General features: G+C 46.6%; 1 protein-coding gene across 1 annotated transcript in view; it reads right to left on the reverse strand.

Annotated features, from left to right (window-relative positions):
* LOC126188732 (lipase 3-like) overlaps positions 1-15,267 on the reverse strand; it is a 148,657-nt gene that overhangs the window by 85,694 nt on the left and 47,696 nt on the right. Inside the window, exon 2 of the mRNA XM_049930340.1 lies at positions 2,108-2,300. Within this exon, the coding sequence (XP_049786297.1) occupies positions 2,108-2,300 (193 nt within the window). The remainder of the gene's footprint in view (positions 1-2,107; positions 2,301-15,267) is intronic.

Consider the following 15,267-nt stretch of genomic DNA (forward strand, 5'->3'; position numbering starts at 1 on the left):
CGCATACAACTAACGAGCAGTAGTCCCACTGCACTGAGCTCCGGCGTACGAGTCCTCGACGTCTGTAAAGGGAATTCAGTTACTCGCTGTGTAAAGGATGGTGTTGTGTGTGTGTGTGTATGTACACTACTGGCCATTAAAATTGCTACACCAAGAAGAAATGCAGATGATAAACGGGTATTCATTGGACAAATGTATTATACTAGAACTGACAGGTGACTACATTTTCACGCAATTTGGGTGCATAGATCCTGAGAAATCAGTACCCAGAACAACCACCTCTGGCCGTAATAACGGCCTTGATACACCTGGGCATTGAGTCAAACAGAGCTTGGATGGCGCGTATAGGTGCAGCTGCCCTTGCAGCTTCAACACGATACCACAGTTCATCAAGAGTCGTGACTGGCGTACTGTGACGAGCCAGTTGCTCGGCCACCATTGACCAGACGTTTCCAATTGGTGAGAGATCTAGAGAATGTGCTGGCCAGGGCAGCAGTCGAACATTTTGTGTATCCAGAAATGCCCGTACAGGACCTGCAACATGCAATCGTGCATTATCCTGCTGAAATGTAGGGTTTCGCAGGGATCGAATGAAGGGTAGAGCCACGGGTCGTAACACATCTGAAATGTAACGTCCACTGTTCAGAGTGCCGTCAATGCGAACAAGAAGTGACCGAGACGTGTAACCAATGGCACGCCATACCATCACGCCGGGTGATACGCCAGTATGGCGATGACGAATACACGCTTCCAATGTGCGTTCACTGCGATGTCGCCAAACACGGATGCGACCATCATGATGCTGTAAACAGAACCCGGATACATCAGAAAAAATGACGTTTTGCCATTAGTACACCCATGGTCGTCGTTGAGTACACCATCGCAGGCGCTCCTGTCTGTGATGCAGCGTCAAGGGTAACCGCAGCCGTGGTCTCCGAGCTGATAGTCCATGCTGCTGCAAACGTCGTCGAACTGTTCGTGCAGATGATTGTCGCAAACGTCCCCATCTGTTGACTCAGGGATCGAGACGTGGCTGCACGATCCGTTACAGCCATGCGGATCAGATGCGTGTCATCTCGACTGCTAGTAATACGAGGCCGTTGGGATCCAGAACGGTGTTCCGTATTACCCTCCTGAACTCGCCGATTCCACATTCTGCTAACAGTTATTGGATCTCGAACAACGCGAGCAGCAATGTGGCGATACGATAAACCTCAATCGCGATAGGCTACAATCCGACCTTTATCTAAGTCGGAAACGTGATGGTACGCATTTCTCCTCCTTACACGATGCATCACAACATCGTTTCACCAGGCAACGCCGGTCCACTGCTGTTTGTGTTTGAGAAGTCGGTTGGAAACTTTCCTCATGTCAGCACGTTGTAGGTGTCGCCACCGGCGCCAACCTTGTGTGAATGCTCTGAAAAGCTAATCATTTGCATATCACAGAATCTTCATCTGTCGGTTAAATTTCGCGTCTGTAGCACGTCATCTTCGTGGTGTGGCAATTTTAATGGCCATTAGTGTATGTGTGTGTGTTGTGGACTGACAAGACAGCCAGTCCACAGTGACGGGTAACCGAAAGGCACGCGTTTACACACGCCGGCTGGCGTTAGGTCTGAAACAGGATACGTAATGAATCCTATAAAGAAAAGTACGTAGCTGCTGGAATACTTAACTTTAATCCATCAATTGTATACAGCATTCTGGATGATACAAGTGAGACTCTCTCTAGAAATGGTTAATGGCGCCTTGCTAGGTCGTAGCCATGGACTTAGCTGAAGGCTATTCTAACTGTCTCTCGGCAAATGAGAGAAAGGCTTTGTCAGTGTAGTAGCTAGCAAAGTCGTCCGTACAACTGGGCCGAGTCCTAGTACGTCTCTCTAGACCTGCCGTGTGGTGGCGCTCGGTCTGCGATCACTGACAGTGGCGACACGCGGGTCCGACATGTACTAATGGACCGCGGCCGATTTAAAGCTACCACCTAGCAAGTGTGGTGTCTGGCGGTGACACCACAGTGTGTATGTGTGTGTGTGTGTGTGTGTGTGTGTGTTACTGTGACGTGGGATGCAGGGACTGGGAGTCGCGGCGTGGCGGCAGTGACTGACCGAGCGCTTCGCCGCGTCCTGCTAGGATCCAGTTGTCGGAGGCGCCCAGGATGCCGTGCACCAGCAACACCGGCCCGCGGCGCGCGCCGGCCGACGCCTTGGGGGGCAGGCGGTGCAGCGCCAGCAGGTAGCCGTCACGCGTGCGCACCACGTGCTCCTCGCAGCGGTAGCCCGCCGTGGCCGCCAGTTCGCACTGCCAACACACCACCGCGCTTCACTCCTCTGCCACACTACATATGTTAATACATACGGTTTATTCCTTTATTGCACAGCGTCACTGTAGCAAAGTCAAGTCTTTACAATGCATGTAATTACATCACCAGATATGTTTTAATCCACTAGAAATGTTTTGTGAAAGCCTTTGACTGTGAAAACAGTAGGTTTATTGTCGCGTCCCGGCACAGCCTCACTATACCAGAATGAAGTAAGTGCGAACTGCGTAGCGGAATCGTGACGATAACGACAATGGGTTCGTTATAAATTGCTGTCAATCCTTATATCGGAGCTGAGAGGGAGAGAATCTCCTTGGTTTGAAGCAAATAAGTTTCCTGAAAATAGGTTACAGAATTGCAATAGGCAGAAAAGATTGGTTAGTTTCCGTCAAGTTTATTCTCACATATACCGAGTGATCAGAAAGTCAGTTGAAAACTGAATAAATCAAGGAATAATGTAGATAGAGAGGTACAAAATGACACACATGCTTGGAATGACATGGGGTTTTATTAGAACCAAAAATATACAAAAGTTCAAAAAATGTCCGACAGATGGCGCTTCATCTGATCAGAATAGCAATAATTAGAATAACAAAGTAAGACAAAGCAAAGATGATGTTCTTTACAGGAAATGCTCAACATGTCCACCATCATTCCTCAACAATAGCTGTAGTCGAGGAATAATGTTGTGAACAGCATTGTAAAGCATGTCCGGAGTTATGGTGAGGCATTGGCGACGGATGTTGTCTTTCAGCATCCCTCGAGACGTCGGTCGATCACGATAAACTTGCGACTTCGGGTAACCCTAAAGCCAATAATCGCACGGACTGAGGTCTGGGGACCTGGGAGGCCAAGCATGACGAAAGTGGCGGCTGAGCACACGATCATCACCAAACGACGCGCGAAAGAGATCCTTCACGCGTCTAGCAATATCGGGTGGACAGCCATCCTGCATAAACATCGTACGTTCCAGCAGGTGTTTATCAGCCAGGCTGGGGATGATGCGATTCTGTAACATATCGGCGTACCTCTCACCCATCTCAGTAGCTGTCACTGACGTTTTGCTGCCCAGCGCCATCTGTCGGACATTTTGTGAACTTTGTTTTTTTTCGTTCTAGTAAAACCCCATGTCATTCCAAGCATGTGTGTCAATTTTTACCTCTCTATCTACATTATTCTTTGGTGTATTAAGTTTTCAAATTTATACAGACTTTTCGATCACCCGGTACTTATGTGAGGTGTTGGACCATAAACCCCTTAGTAAGATTCAGTCTATTTATTCGGACTTGCTACTTCAAAGCTAATTGCCGGTACATATAAGAAACAAATACAAAGCAATCACTTGTTCTTGGTTAGCTCTGAAATCTCTCTAAGTAATTGAGACAAAGACTGACCTCCTCTGTTCAACACCATTCCAATGAAACTCTAAAAATCCTACTTGACCTGCAGTTCCTGAGTGTCCACCAGAGTCTATCACCGTCTTCTCGTAGTTTAAGTCTTTATCATCTGTATCGGCTACTATGGGCCTACTCGGCCCCGCTGGCGTCTCGCTGCGGTATCTCCAAACTGCCCGCACTGGCTCTGAGTCTGAATCTCTATTCCGGTGCCTGGCCTTTTATTTCGTTTCTCATGTAGTTGGGTCCACACAAGTTAATTTGTTTCACACGACCCTTTGATTTCTAAGTGATCGGATTGCATAAGAATGTCTACGGTTCCACACGACACTCTCGTTTCTAATTGGTCGGCTTGCGCAAGAATGCCTTCGGTTCCACACGACACTTTCGTTTCTAGCAGCACACAACTTAATTTGGTTCCACACGAGTCTTTTCCGCACGTGACACGTGATACTCTCTCTTGCTGTATTATCGCCCTGGTGTTTGCGTCTTCCATTGCGCAAGTTTGATTCACGCTGCTTCCTCTGGCAGGAAGTCAAACACTAAGTTATTTGATCAACAAGCCATACTTGGCAGCCTCCGCCGCTTATCTTGTCCCTACGTCCTGGTGGACTATTTCTTAATGTTGGCTGGCTGTTTGCCCATGGAGTCTGGACTCTTACTATGGTCACAAAAGCAAGAATAAAAATTAAAATTTTCTACGGTCACAACATTATTTATAAATAACTTTTCCCCTACCAGTCACGATTCTCTTTCATTTATAAACAGCCGGAAATGAAATTTAGTACCCTCCCAAAGGCGACGTTCATTTTAATCCGATGACGGCATATGTCAGCTGTGGACGTTCCAAAGTCGTCCGTCGACAGTGGCATGGACACCAGAGAGCCACGTGTGTCTAGCCTGTGTCACAGCCAGAAAGCTTAGTGTGGTGCAAATGTGTGAAGCATTTGCGCCACCATAACACAGAGACGCACTCATGCTGCCACCAGTGAACAGAGCGAATCTGAAAGGGGTCAGATTGTGGCCTTCCAAATGGCGGAATGGCCCTTTAGGAGGATTTCCGCACTTTTTGGATATGGCGAGTCAGTAGTGCAACGATGCTGGTATCAGTGGACACGTGAACATTCTCACAACCGTAGACGAGATTCAGGACAGCCATGGAGTAGAGATACCCAGCACAGACGTGTTTATACGAACTGTTGCGAACAGGTGATTAGCAGTGAGACTACGGGCACGCATTCCCCTAGCCCGTCTTCCACTAACACCACAGCATCGACGTCACGGATCGACTGCAGCCGTCAGCAGCATCTGGCCGAGAAACAAGCAGCTGCATGGAAGTAACCGATTTTGTGGCATTACACGAGTTCCTGTGCAGGAGCGAATCGTATAGTTTCATCTGTGTGCTTTAGTGGTTTAGTTCCCTGAGTTTCTGCGTGTTAAGTTAATATCTGATATACACAGTTCATGCATATTCGTTTGCGTAGGAAAGTAAACCGATTTTAATACACATTACAAGTTCCTAATCAGCAGCGAATTTTTTAGCCTCACCTGTGTGGTTTGGTAGCTCAAATTTTGAATTTCTGCGTTTTAATCTAATTTATTGAACTCAGTTTTCGCATTTTCTTCCATGTCTACAGTACAGTTCCGTAGTGCGTGTCAATCGTCCTTGTTTGTCTGTGTAGTGCAGTTTTCCACCGTCTTTAGTACGGATAGGGACTGTGATGGCTGTGTGGGGATGCGAGCTGAGTTGATCACACTTCACTCTCAGCTCCAGACTGTGATGGCTCCGGTTACACAGCTTTAAGCTGCAGTGGATGAGCGTCACTGTAGGGGGCCGGCCATACAGATCCAACGGACGTCCAGCACGTCTCAGTCAGCCGATTCGCTTGCACCAGTGACCAGTCCAGTTACTGCTCGCACTGAGGTTACCCACTCACCTGTGGTCGAGTGGAAGGTCGCCTTGGGGAGTGGATGCCGGCGAAAGACTTCCCAGGGGGCCACACGTAAGACCTCCCAAGTTAGTCTGACAAACAGGTTCCAGGTGCTGTCTGTGGCTGACACTGCCCCTCAGCCAGATTCAGTCGCTTGTCCTGTTTCAGAGGGAACCTCTCAGCCTGCAAAATCCAGGCAATCGCAGAGGGTGAGATAAGCTGGAAGCTCCATTATTAGGCACGTTATGGGGCCCCTTATGGACACAGCTGCCAAGAAGGGGAAGAAGGCCAATGTTTGAGTGCATACTTGGTGGAGCCATTCCAGACGTGGAAAGGGTCCTTCCGGATGCCATGTAGAGAACAGGGTACTGCCAACTGCAAGTGGTGGCTCACGTCGGTACCAATAATGTTTGTTGCTTTGGATCGAAAGAGATTATCTCTGGTTTCAAGCGGCTGACAGAAGTGGTAAAAGCTGCCAGTCTTGCTTGCGAGATGAAAGCAGTGCTCACCATTTGCAGCACAGTCGACATGACCGATTTTGGGGGTTTGGTACAGAGCCGACTGGATGGTCAGACTCAGAGGCTCAGACGGTTCTGCGATCGTGTATGCTGCAGGTTCCTGGACCTGCACCATAGGGTGAGGAGTTCACTACATGCAGGAGGCGGCTACACGGGAATTAGGGGCCGTGTGGCGTGAATTGGACGGGTTTTTAGGTTAGAGGGTCTCGGTGAAATACAAAAAGGCCTTCAGTCTCAAAGGGTGCAGGTAGTTCATAGGAAGAACGTAGACACAGAAACCATCGATATAACAATTGTAAATTGTCGTAACCGTCTTGGTAGAGTACCAGAGCTCCAAGTGCTAATAGAAAGCACTAATACTGAAATCGTTATAGGCACTGAAAGCTGGCTACAGCGGGAGACTAGTTCAGTAGAAAGCTTTTGCGAAGAACCTTACGATGTTCCGAAAAGATAGGCTAAACAAAGTTGGGGGTGGCGTGTTTGTTGTTATTAGAAGTAGCTTATCTTGTAGCGAATTTGAAGAAGGTAATTCCTTGGCAATCGGAATTAAATAATAATTAGATCGTTTCACCGACCTCCAACTCAGATGATATAATTCCTGACAGGTCTAAATAAAACTTGATTTTAATTTCAAACATGTACCCGACTCATACTACATATATAAAAAAAAATTCATCAACCCGGTTCCCAAAATTCTGAAAATAGACATTGACTGCGGATATTGTATCACAGACACAGCCCCTTTGACTGTTCAGAGGTGTCACTAACCCACCAAAAGATGTAAACGACCATGCATGAGCAGTGCCTATTAGACGGAAGGGGTCCTACAGCCGATCAGTTCCAGTCATTCCACCAGAAAGGAGGAACACGGCTCGTATTGTCTGTAGTTCAACCATGCGTATACGGTCAATACCGCGTCAGCATTGTTACTTTGTGCCAGGAAGGGCTCTCAACAAGGGATGTGACCAGGCGTCTCGGAGTGAACCGAAGCGATGTTGTTCGGACATGGAGGAGATACAGAGAGACAGGTACTGTCGACGAGATGCCTCGCTCAGACCGTCCAAGAGCTACTACTGCAGTGGATGATGGCTATCTACGGATTATGGCTCGGAGGAACCCTGACAGCAGCACCAGCATGTTGAATAATGCTTTTCGGTCAAGCTGAACGCCTTAGAAGCACCATCCAGCGAGTGCAGCAAAGTGGAGGTTCCCTGTTGTTTTGGGGTGGCATTATGTGGAGCCGACGTACAACGCTGATGGTCATGGAAGGCGCCGTAACGGCTGTACGATACGTGAATGCCATCCTCCGACCGATAGTGCAACCATATTGGCAGTATATTGGCGAGGCATTCGTCTTCATGGATGACAATTCGCGACCCCATCGTAGTCATCTTGTGAATTACTTCCTTCGGGATAATGACATCGCTAGACAAGAGTGGCCAGCATGTTCTCCAGACATGAACCCTATCGAACATGCCTAGGATAGATTGAAAAGGGCTGATTATGGCCGGCCGGTGTGGCCGTGCGGTTCTAAGCGCGTCAGTTTGAAACCGCGTGACCGCTACGGTCGCAGGTTCGAATCCTGCCTCGGGCATGGATGTGTGTGATGTCCTTAGGTTAGTTAGGTTTAAGTAGTTCTAAGTTCTAGGGGACTGATGACCTCAGTAGTTAAGTCCCATAGTGCTCAGAGCCATTTGAACCATTTTTTTGGCTGATTATGGACCACAGGCCCACCAACCACTGTGAGGGTCTACGCTGAATCGCCGTTGAGGAGTGGGACAATCTGGACCAACAGTGCCTTGATGATCTTGTGAATAGTATACCACAACGAATACAGGCACGCATCAATGCAAGAGGACATCCTACTGGGTATTAGAGGTACCGGTGTGTACAACAATCTGTACCACCACCTCTGAAGTTGTCGCTGCATGGTGGTGCAACATGCAATTTGTGGTTTTCATGAACAGTAAAAAGGGCGGAAATGATGTTTATGTTTATCTCTATTCCAATTTTCTGTACAGGTTCCGGAACTCTCGGAACCAAGGTGATGCAAAACTTTTTTTGATGTGTGTTTTATAGTGGGTGATGACTTTTATTTACCTTCGATGTGTTGGCGAAAATACATGTTTAAACCCAGAGGTACGCATAAAACATCATCCGAAATTGTGCTAAACGCATACTCTGGAAATTATTTCGAGCGGTTAGTTCATGAGCTCACGCGAATGGTACATGATTGTGAAAACACACTTGACCTCTTAGAGAAAAATAATCTTGAGCTAATAATGAGCATCAAAATGGATACAGGGACTAGCGTACACAGGGTTGCCGTAGCGAGATTGAATATTCTAACCCCCAAATTCTATATACACTCCTGGAAATTGAAATAAGAACACCGTGAATTCATTGTCCCAGGAAGGGGAAACTTTATTGACACATTCCTGGGGTCAGATACATCACGTGATCACACTGACAGAACCACAGGCACATAGACACAGGCAACAGAGCATGCACAATGTCGGCACTAGTACAGTGTATATCCACCTTTCGCAGCAATGCAGGCTGCTATTCTCCTATGGAGACGATCGTAGAGATGCTGGATGTAGTCCTGTGGAACGGCTTGCCATGCCATTTCGACCTGGCGCCTCAGTTGGACCAGCGTTCGTGCTGGACGTGCAGACCGTGTGAGACGACGCTTCATCCAGTCCCAAACATGCTCAATGGGGGACAGATCCGGAGATCTTGCTGGCCAGTGTAGTTGACTTACACCTTCTAGAGCACGTTGGGTGGCACGGGATACATGCGGACGTGCATTGTCCTGTTGGAACAGCAAGTTCCCTTGCCGGTCTAGGAATGGTAGAACGATGGGTTCGATGACGGTTTGGATGTACCGTGCACTATTCAGTGTCCCCTCCACGATCACCAGTGGTGTACGGCCAGTGTAGGAGATCGCTCCCCACACCATGATGCCGGGTGTTGGCCCTGTGTGCCTCGGTCGTATGCAGTCCTGATTGTGGCGCTCACCTGCACGGCGCCAAACACGCATACGACCATCATTGGCACCAAGGCAGAAGCGACTCTCATCGCTGAAGACGACACGTCTCCATTCGTCCCTCCATTCACGCCTGTCGCGACACCACTGGAGGCGGGCTGCACGATGTTGGGGCGTGAGCGGAAGACGGCCTAACGGTGTGCGGGACCGTAGCCCAGCTTCATGGAGACGGTTGCGAATGGTCCTCGCCGATACCCCAGGAGCAACAGTGTCCCTAATTTGCTGGGAAGTGGCGGTGCGGTCCCCTACGGCACTGCGTAGGATCCTACGGTCTTGGCGTGCATCCGTGCGTCGCTGCGGTCCGGTCCCAGGTCGACGGGCACGTGCACCTTCCGCCGACCACTGGCGACAACATCGAGGTACTGTGGAGACCTCACGCCCCACGTGTTGAGCAATTCGGCGGTACGTCCACCCGGCCTCCCGCATGCCCACTATACGCCCTCGCTCAAAGTCCGTCAACTGCACATACGGTTCACGTCCACGCTGTCGCGGCATGCTACCAGTGTTAAAGACTGCGATGGAGCTCCGTATGCCACGGCAAACTGGCTGACACTGACGGCGGCGGTGCACAAATGCTGCGCAGCTAGCGCCATTCGACGGCCAACACCGCGGTTCCTGGTGTGTCCGCTGTGCCGTGCGTGTGATCATTGCTTGTACAGCCCTCTCGCAGTGTCCGGAGCAAGTATGGTGGGTCTGACACACCGGTGTCAATGTGTTCTTTTTTCCATTTCCAGGAGTATATATATATATATATATATATATATATATATATATTTAAAAAAGCACATAAAAAATTCACTTGACGCCTTCGTGAGAGACAATCTCCACTCCTTCCAGATTAATAATGTAAGTGTAGACCAGATGTGGCTTGAATCCAAAGCAATAGTATCGACAGCAATCTAGAGATTTATACCAAATAGATTAACAAACAACGAAGCTGGTCCCCCTTGGTATACAAAACGGGTCAGAACACTGTTGCAGAACCAACGAAAAAAGCATGTCACTGGTGATCTTTTACAGAAGATAGAAATTTAGCGCTGACATCAAAGCGAGATGGTTATAATAGTTTCCACGTCGAAGCTTTATCTCGAAGCATGGCACAAAATCCGAAGAGATTCTGATCGTATGTAAAGTATCCTAGCGGCAAGACACACTCATTACGTTCTCCACGCGATAACAATGGAAATACTATCAACGACAGTGCTGTGAAAGCAGAGTTACTAAACACAGACTTTCGAAATTCCTTGACATATACAACAGCTCGTTCTACGAAAGAGCCTTACCCAAAGACTGGAAAGTTGCACAGATCACACCAATGTACAAAAAAGGTAGTAGGAGTAATCCGCTAAGTTACAGGCCCATATCATTAACGTCGATATGCAGCACGATTTTGGAACATACATTGTGTTCGAACATTATGAATTACATCGAAGAGAACGGTCTATTGACACAAAGTCAACATGGATTTAGAAACATCGTTCATTTGAAACGCAACTACCGCTTTACACACATGAAGTGTTGTGTGCTGTTGTCAAGGGAGTTCATATTGATTCCGTATTTTTAGATTTCCAAAAGGCTTTTGACACTGTACGACACAAGCGAAAATGGTTCAAATGGCTCTAAGCACTATGGGACTTAACTTCTGAGGTCATCAGCTCTCTAGACGTAGAGCTACTTAAACCTAACTAACCTAAGGATATGACACAAATCCATGCCCGAGGCAGGATTCGAACCTGCGACCTGTGCAGCCGCGTGGTTCCGGACTGAAGCGCCTAGAACCGTTCGGCTACACGGCCGGCTACGACACAAGCGGCTTGTAGTGAAATTGCGTGCTTACGGAATATCGTCTTAGTTCTGTGAGTGGATTCGTGATTTCCTGTCAGAGAGGTCACAGTTCGTAGTAACTGGTGGAAAGTCATCGAGTAAAACAGAAGTGATTTCTGGCGTTCCCCAAAGTAGTGTTATAATCCCTCTGCTGTCCCTTATCTACATAAACAATTTAGGAGACAATCTGAGCAGCCATCTTAGTTTGATTGCAGATGATCCTGTCATTTATCGTGTAGTAAACTCATCAGAAGATCAAAACAAATTGCAAAACGATTTCGAAAAGATATCAGAATGGTGCGAAATTTGGCAGTTGGCCCTAAATTATGAAACGTGTAAGGTCATCCACATGAGAGCTAAAAAGAATCCGTTAAACTTCGGTTACACAATAAATTAGGCTAATTTAGAAGCCGTAAATTCATCTTAACACCTATAAATTACAATGAAGAACAATTTAAATAGGAAGGAACACATAGAGAATGCTTTAGGGAAGGCAAACAATGAGACTGCGTTTTATTGACGGAATACTTAGAAGATGCAACAGATGTACCAGACTACCTACACTACGCTTGTCCGTCCTGTTTTGGAGTACTGCTGCGCGGTCTATGATCCTTACCAGATAGGAATAACGGAGAGAAAGTTCGACGAAGAGCAGCACGTTTTCTATTATCGCGAAATAGGGGAGACAGTGTCAAGTACGTGATACAGTATTTGGAATTGACACAATTAAAACAGAGGCGTTTATCGTTGCGGCGAAATCTTCTCACGAAATCACAATCAGCAGCTTTCTCCTCCAGAGCCAAAATATTTTGTTCACGCCGGCCTACATAGGGAGAAATGATCATCATAATAAAATAAGGGGAATCAGAGTACGCACGGAAGGATATATGTGTTCGTTTTTTCCGCGCGCTGTTCGAGAGTGGAGTAACAGAGAATTATTGTGAATTTGGTTCGATGAGGCCTCTGCCAGGCACTTAAGTGTGATTTGCAGAGTACCCATGTAGATTTAGATGTAGATGAAATGCGCGCCGTGGTTTTCAGCGATGAAAGCAGATTCTGCCCGTATGTAAGCGATGGTCGTTTACGCGTTCAACGTTGATCTGGAGAGCACTGACTCGTAGAGTGCCTTCGTCCAAGACACGCTGAGCCCACCCCAATCCTTACTGTCTGGGGTACGATAAGTTAAACTCTCTTTCACCTTTGGTGTTTCTGGAGGAGACGCAAACCAACTTTCGGGACGGGCAGAATGTTGTTAGACCCGTTCTTTTGCCGTTCTTGCAACAGGAAAGTGATGAGTTTTTCCAACAGGTTAACGCTCGCCCAACTCAACATGCTCTACAAGACGTGCAGTAACTTCCCTCGCCAGCACGATCTCCGTGATTGTCTCCAATGGAGCAAGTGTGGGGCATGGCGGCAGGAGAAGTGACTCGTGCTACTCGTCAACCAACAACGCTTACAGAACTCTGTGGCACTCTCTCCCCCGTTTCACGATAAACAAAACGAGCTGCCCTTCTTCGACCTTTTTCTGTGTCCTCCGTTAATCCTACCTAATGCGGATCACGCACCACACAGCAATATACCAGAAAAGAACGGACAAGCGTAGTGTAAAAAAATGGTTCAAATGGCTCTGAGCACTATGGGACTTAACATCTATGGTCATCAGTCCCCTAGAACTTAGAACTACTTAAACCTAACTAACCTAAGGACAGCACACAACACCCAGCCATCACGAGGCAGAGAAAATCCCTGACCCCGCCGGGAATCGAACCCGGGAACCCGGGCGTGGGAAGCGAGAACGCTACCGCACGACCACGAGATGCGGGCAAGCGTAGCGTAAGCAGTCTCTTTAGTACACCTGTTACATTTTCTAAGTGTTCTGCCAATAAGTCGCAGTCTTTGGTTCTCTTTCCCCACAACATTATCGATGAGATCGCACCAATTTAAGTTATTCGTAATTGTAATCCCTAAGGATTCAGTTGAGTTTACAGCCTTTAGATTTGTGTGATTCATCGTGTAACAGAATTTTAGCGGATTCCTTATAGTACTCATGGGGATGACTTCACACTTTTCATTGTTTAGAGTAAATTGCTATTTTTTTGCACCATGCAGATGTCTTGCCTAAATCATTTTACAATTAGTATTGCATCATCTGATGACTCTACAAGACCGTGAATGCCAGCGTCATCTGGATACAGTCACCTAAATCACCATGTAGATCAGGAACAGTAGAGGGCATATAATGCTTCCTTGGGGAACGCCAGATATTACTTCCGTTTTACTTTATGACTTTATGTCAGTTACTACGAACAGCGACCTTTCTGATAGGAAATCATGAATCCAGTCACACAACTTAGTCGATACTACACAGGCATGCAATTTGATTAGAAGTCGCTTGTGAGGAACGGTGACAAAAGCCTTCTGGAAATCTAAAAATATGGAATCAATTTAACGTTGCCTGTCTATAGCACCCATTACGTGGTGAAAATAAAGAGCTGAATCCATGTTGGCTACTTATCAATAAATATTTGCCTTCGAGGCGATTCATCAAGTTCGACCGCAGTTGTTGTTGTTGTGGTCTTCAGTCCTGAGACTGGTTTGATGCACCTCTCCATGCTACTCTATCCTGTGCAAGCTTCTTCATCTCCCAGTACCTACTGCAGCCTACATCCTTCTGAATCTGCTTAGTGTATTCTTCTCTTGGTCTCCCTCTACGATTTTTACCCTCCACGCTGCCCTCCAATACTAAATTGGTGTTCCCTTGATGCCTCAGAACGTGTCCTACCAACCGATCCCTTCTTCTAGTCAAGTTGTACCACAAACTCCTCTTCTCTCCAATCCTATTCAATACCTCCTCATTAGTTATGTGATCTACCCATTTAATCTTCAGCATTCTTCTGTAGCACCACATTTCAAAAGCTTCTATTCTCTTCTTGTCCAAACTGTTTCTCGTCCATGTTTCACTTCCATACATGGCTACACTCCATACGAAAACTTTCAGAAACGACTTCCTGACACTTAAATCTATACTCGATGTTAACAAATTTCTCTTCTTCAGAAACGCTTTCCTTGCCGTTGCCAGTCTAAATTTTATATCCTCTCTACTTCTACGATCATCAGTTATTTTGCTCCCCAAATAGCAAAACTCCTTTACTACTTTAAGTGTCTCATTTCCTAATCTAATTCCCTCAGAATCTCCGACTTAATTCGACTACATTCCGCTATCGACCGCAGTATATGTTCCAAAATCCTAGTGTTAATCGACGTTAGTGATACGAGTCTGTAGGTCAGCGGATTACTCCGATTTCCTTTCTTCGGTATTGGTGTGACCTGTGCAACTTCCCAGTCTTTGGGTACGGATCTTTCTACGAGTGAACGATTGTATATGATTCCTAAGTGTAGAGCTGCTGCAAAACAATCAATCATGTAAAGAGGTTCAGTCAAACTGCCTTAACACCTGTTTTAAATTTATCCGAATACGACTTTAACAAAACGCACTTTGTGTACAGTTGTTGCCATTCGTTTTCAGAGTCATAGACATCTCATTCACACAGCTCGTTTACTACTCGCTGAAAACATTTACCTCCATGAGTCAAAACAGAAAACGAAACTATTACTCAGTGTGGGTCCTATCATTCTTTAACGGTTGTCGGTGAATGATTTGCTTTTCATTAAGGAATATTTTATCGTAGTTGCATTGCTCCAAATTCTAATGCAGTGGTAAACAGAGTGAAAATATACAGAATAAGGCAAGAGCGGAGTTTTCAACTCAACCTAGTGAGACATAGTCCCAACTAAGAAGCATGTGAAACTGCGTTTCTTGTTTAGTTTACGTGTTCCTCGATTTTATCTTGTCATCTCGCCGGTTCCCAACGAACGTAACACAAAATATTTAATTTATTATGCGGTCATGAAGGTCTGTCTGGAACTGCGTAATAAGAGTCTTTGTGAGATGAAAATCTAAAATGTTTGATAGAGCTGTTCCCCTACTATGTAGGCTGTGTCAATGATTAGTATGCTCATCAGCGCAAATTCTGAGCAGTTCTTTCAAGTCACTGGCAGGTCATTTATGTAGGCAGAAACAAGAGTAGGCCCAATACCAAACCTGGTAGGACTCTCCATCTTATACCTCCCTATTGTGAGTTTTGTTTTATTACAGTAATGCAGTTCGACATTGAGACCTTCTATTAAGAAGGTAGATTCCAACCACTGATGAGGATGCTGTTAAATGCATA

This window comes from Schistocerca cancellata, chromosome 5, assembly GCF_023864275.1.
Source record: "Schistocerca cancellata isolate TAMUIC-IGC-003103 chromosome 5, iqSchCanc2.1, whole genome shotgun sequence".
Classification (NCBI taxonomy): Eukaryota; Metazoa; Arthropoda; class Insecta; order Orthoptera; family Acrididae; genus Schistocerca; species Schistocerca cancellata.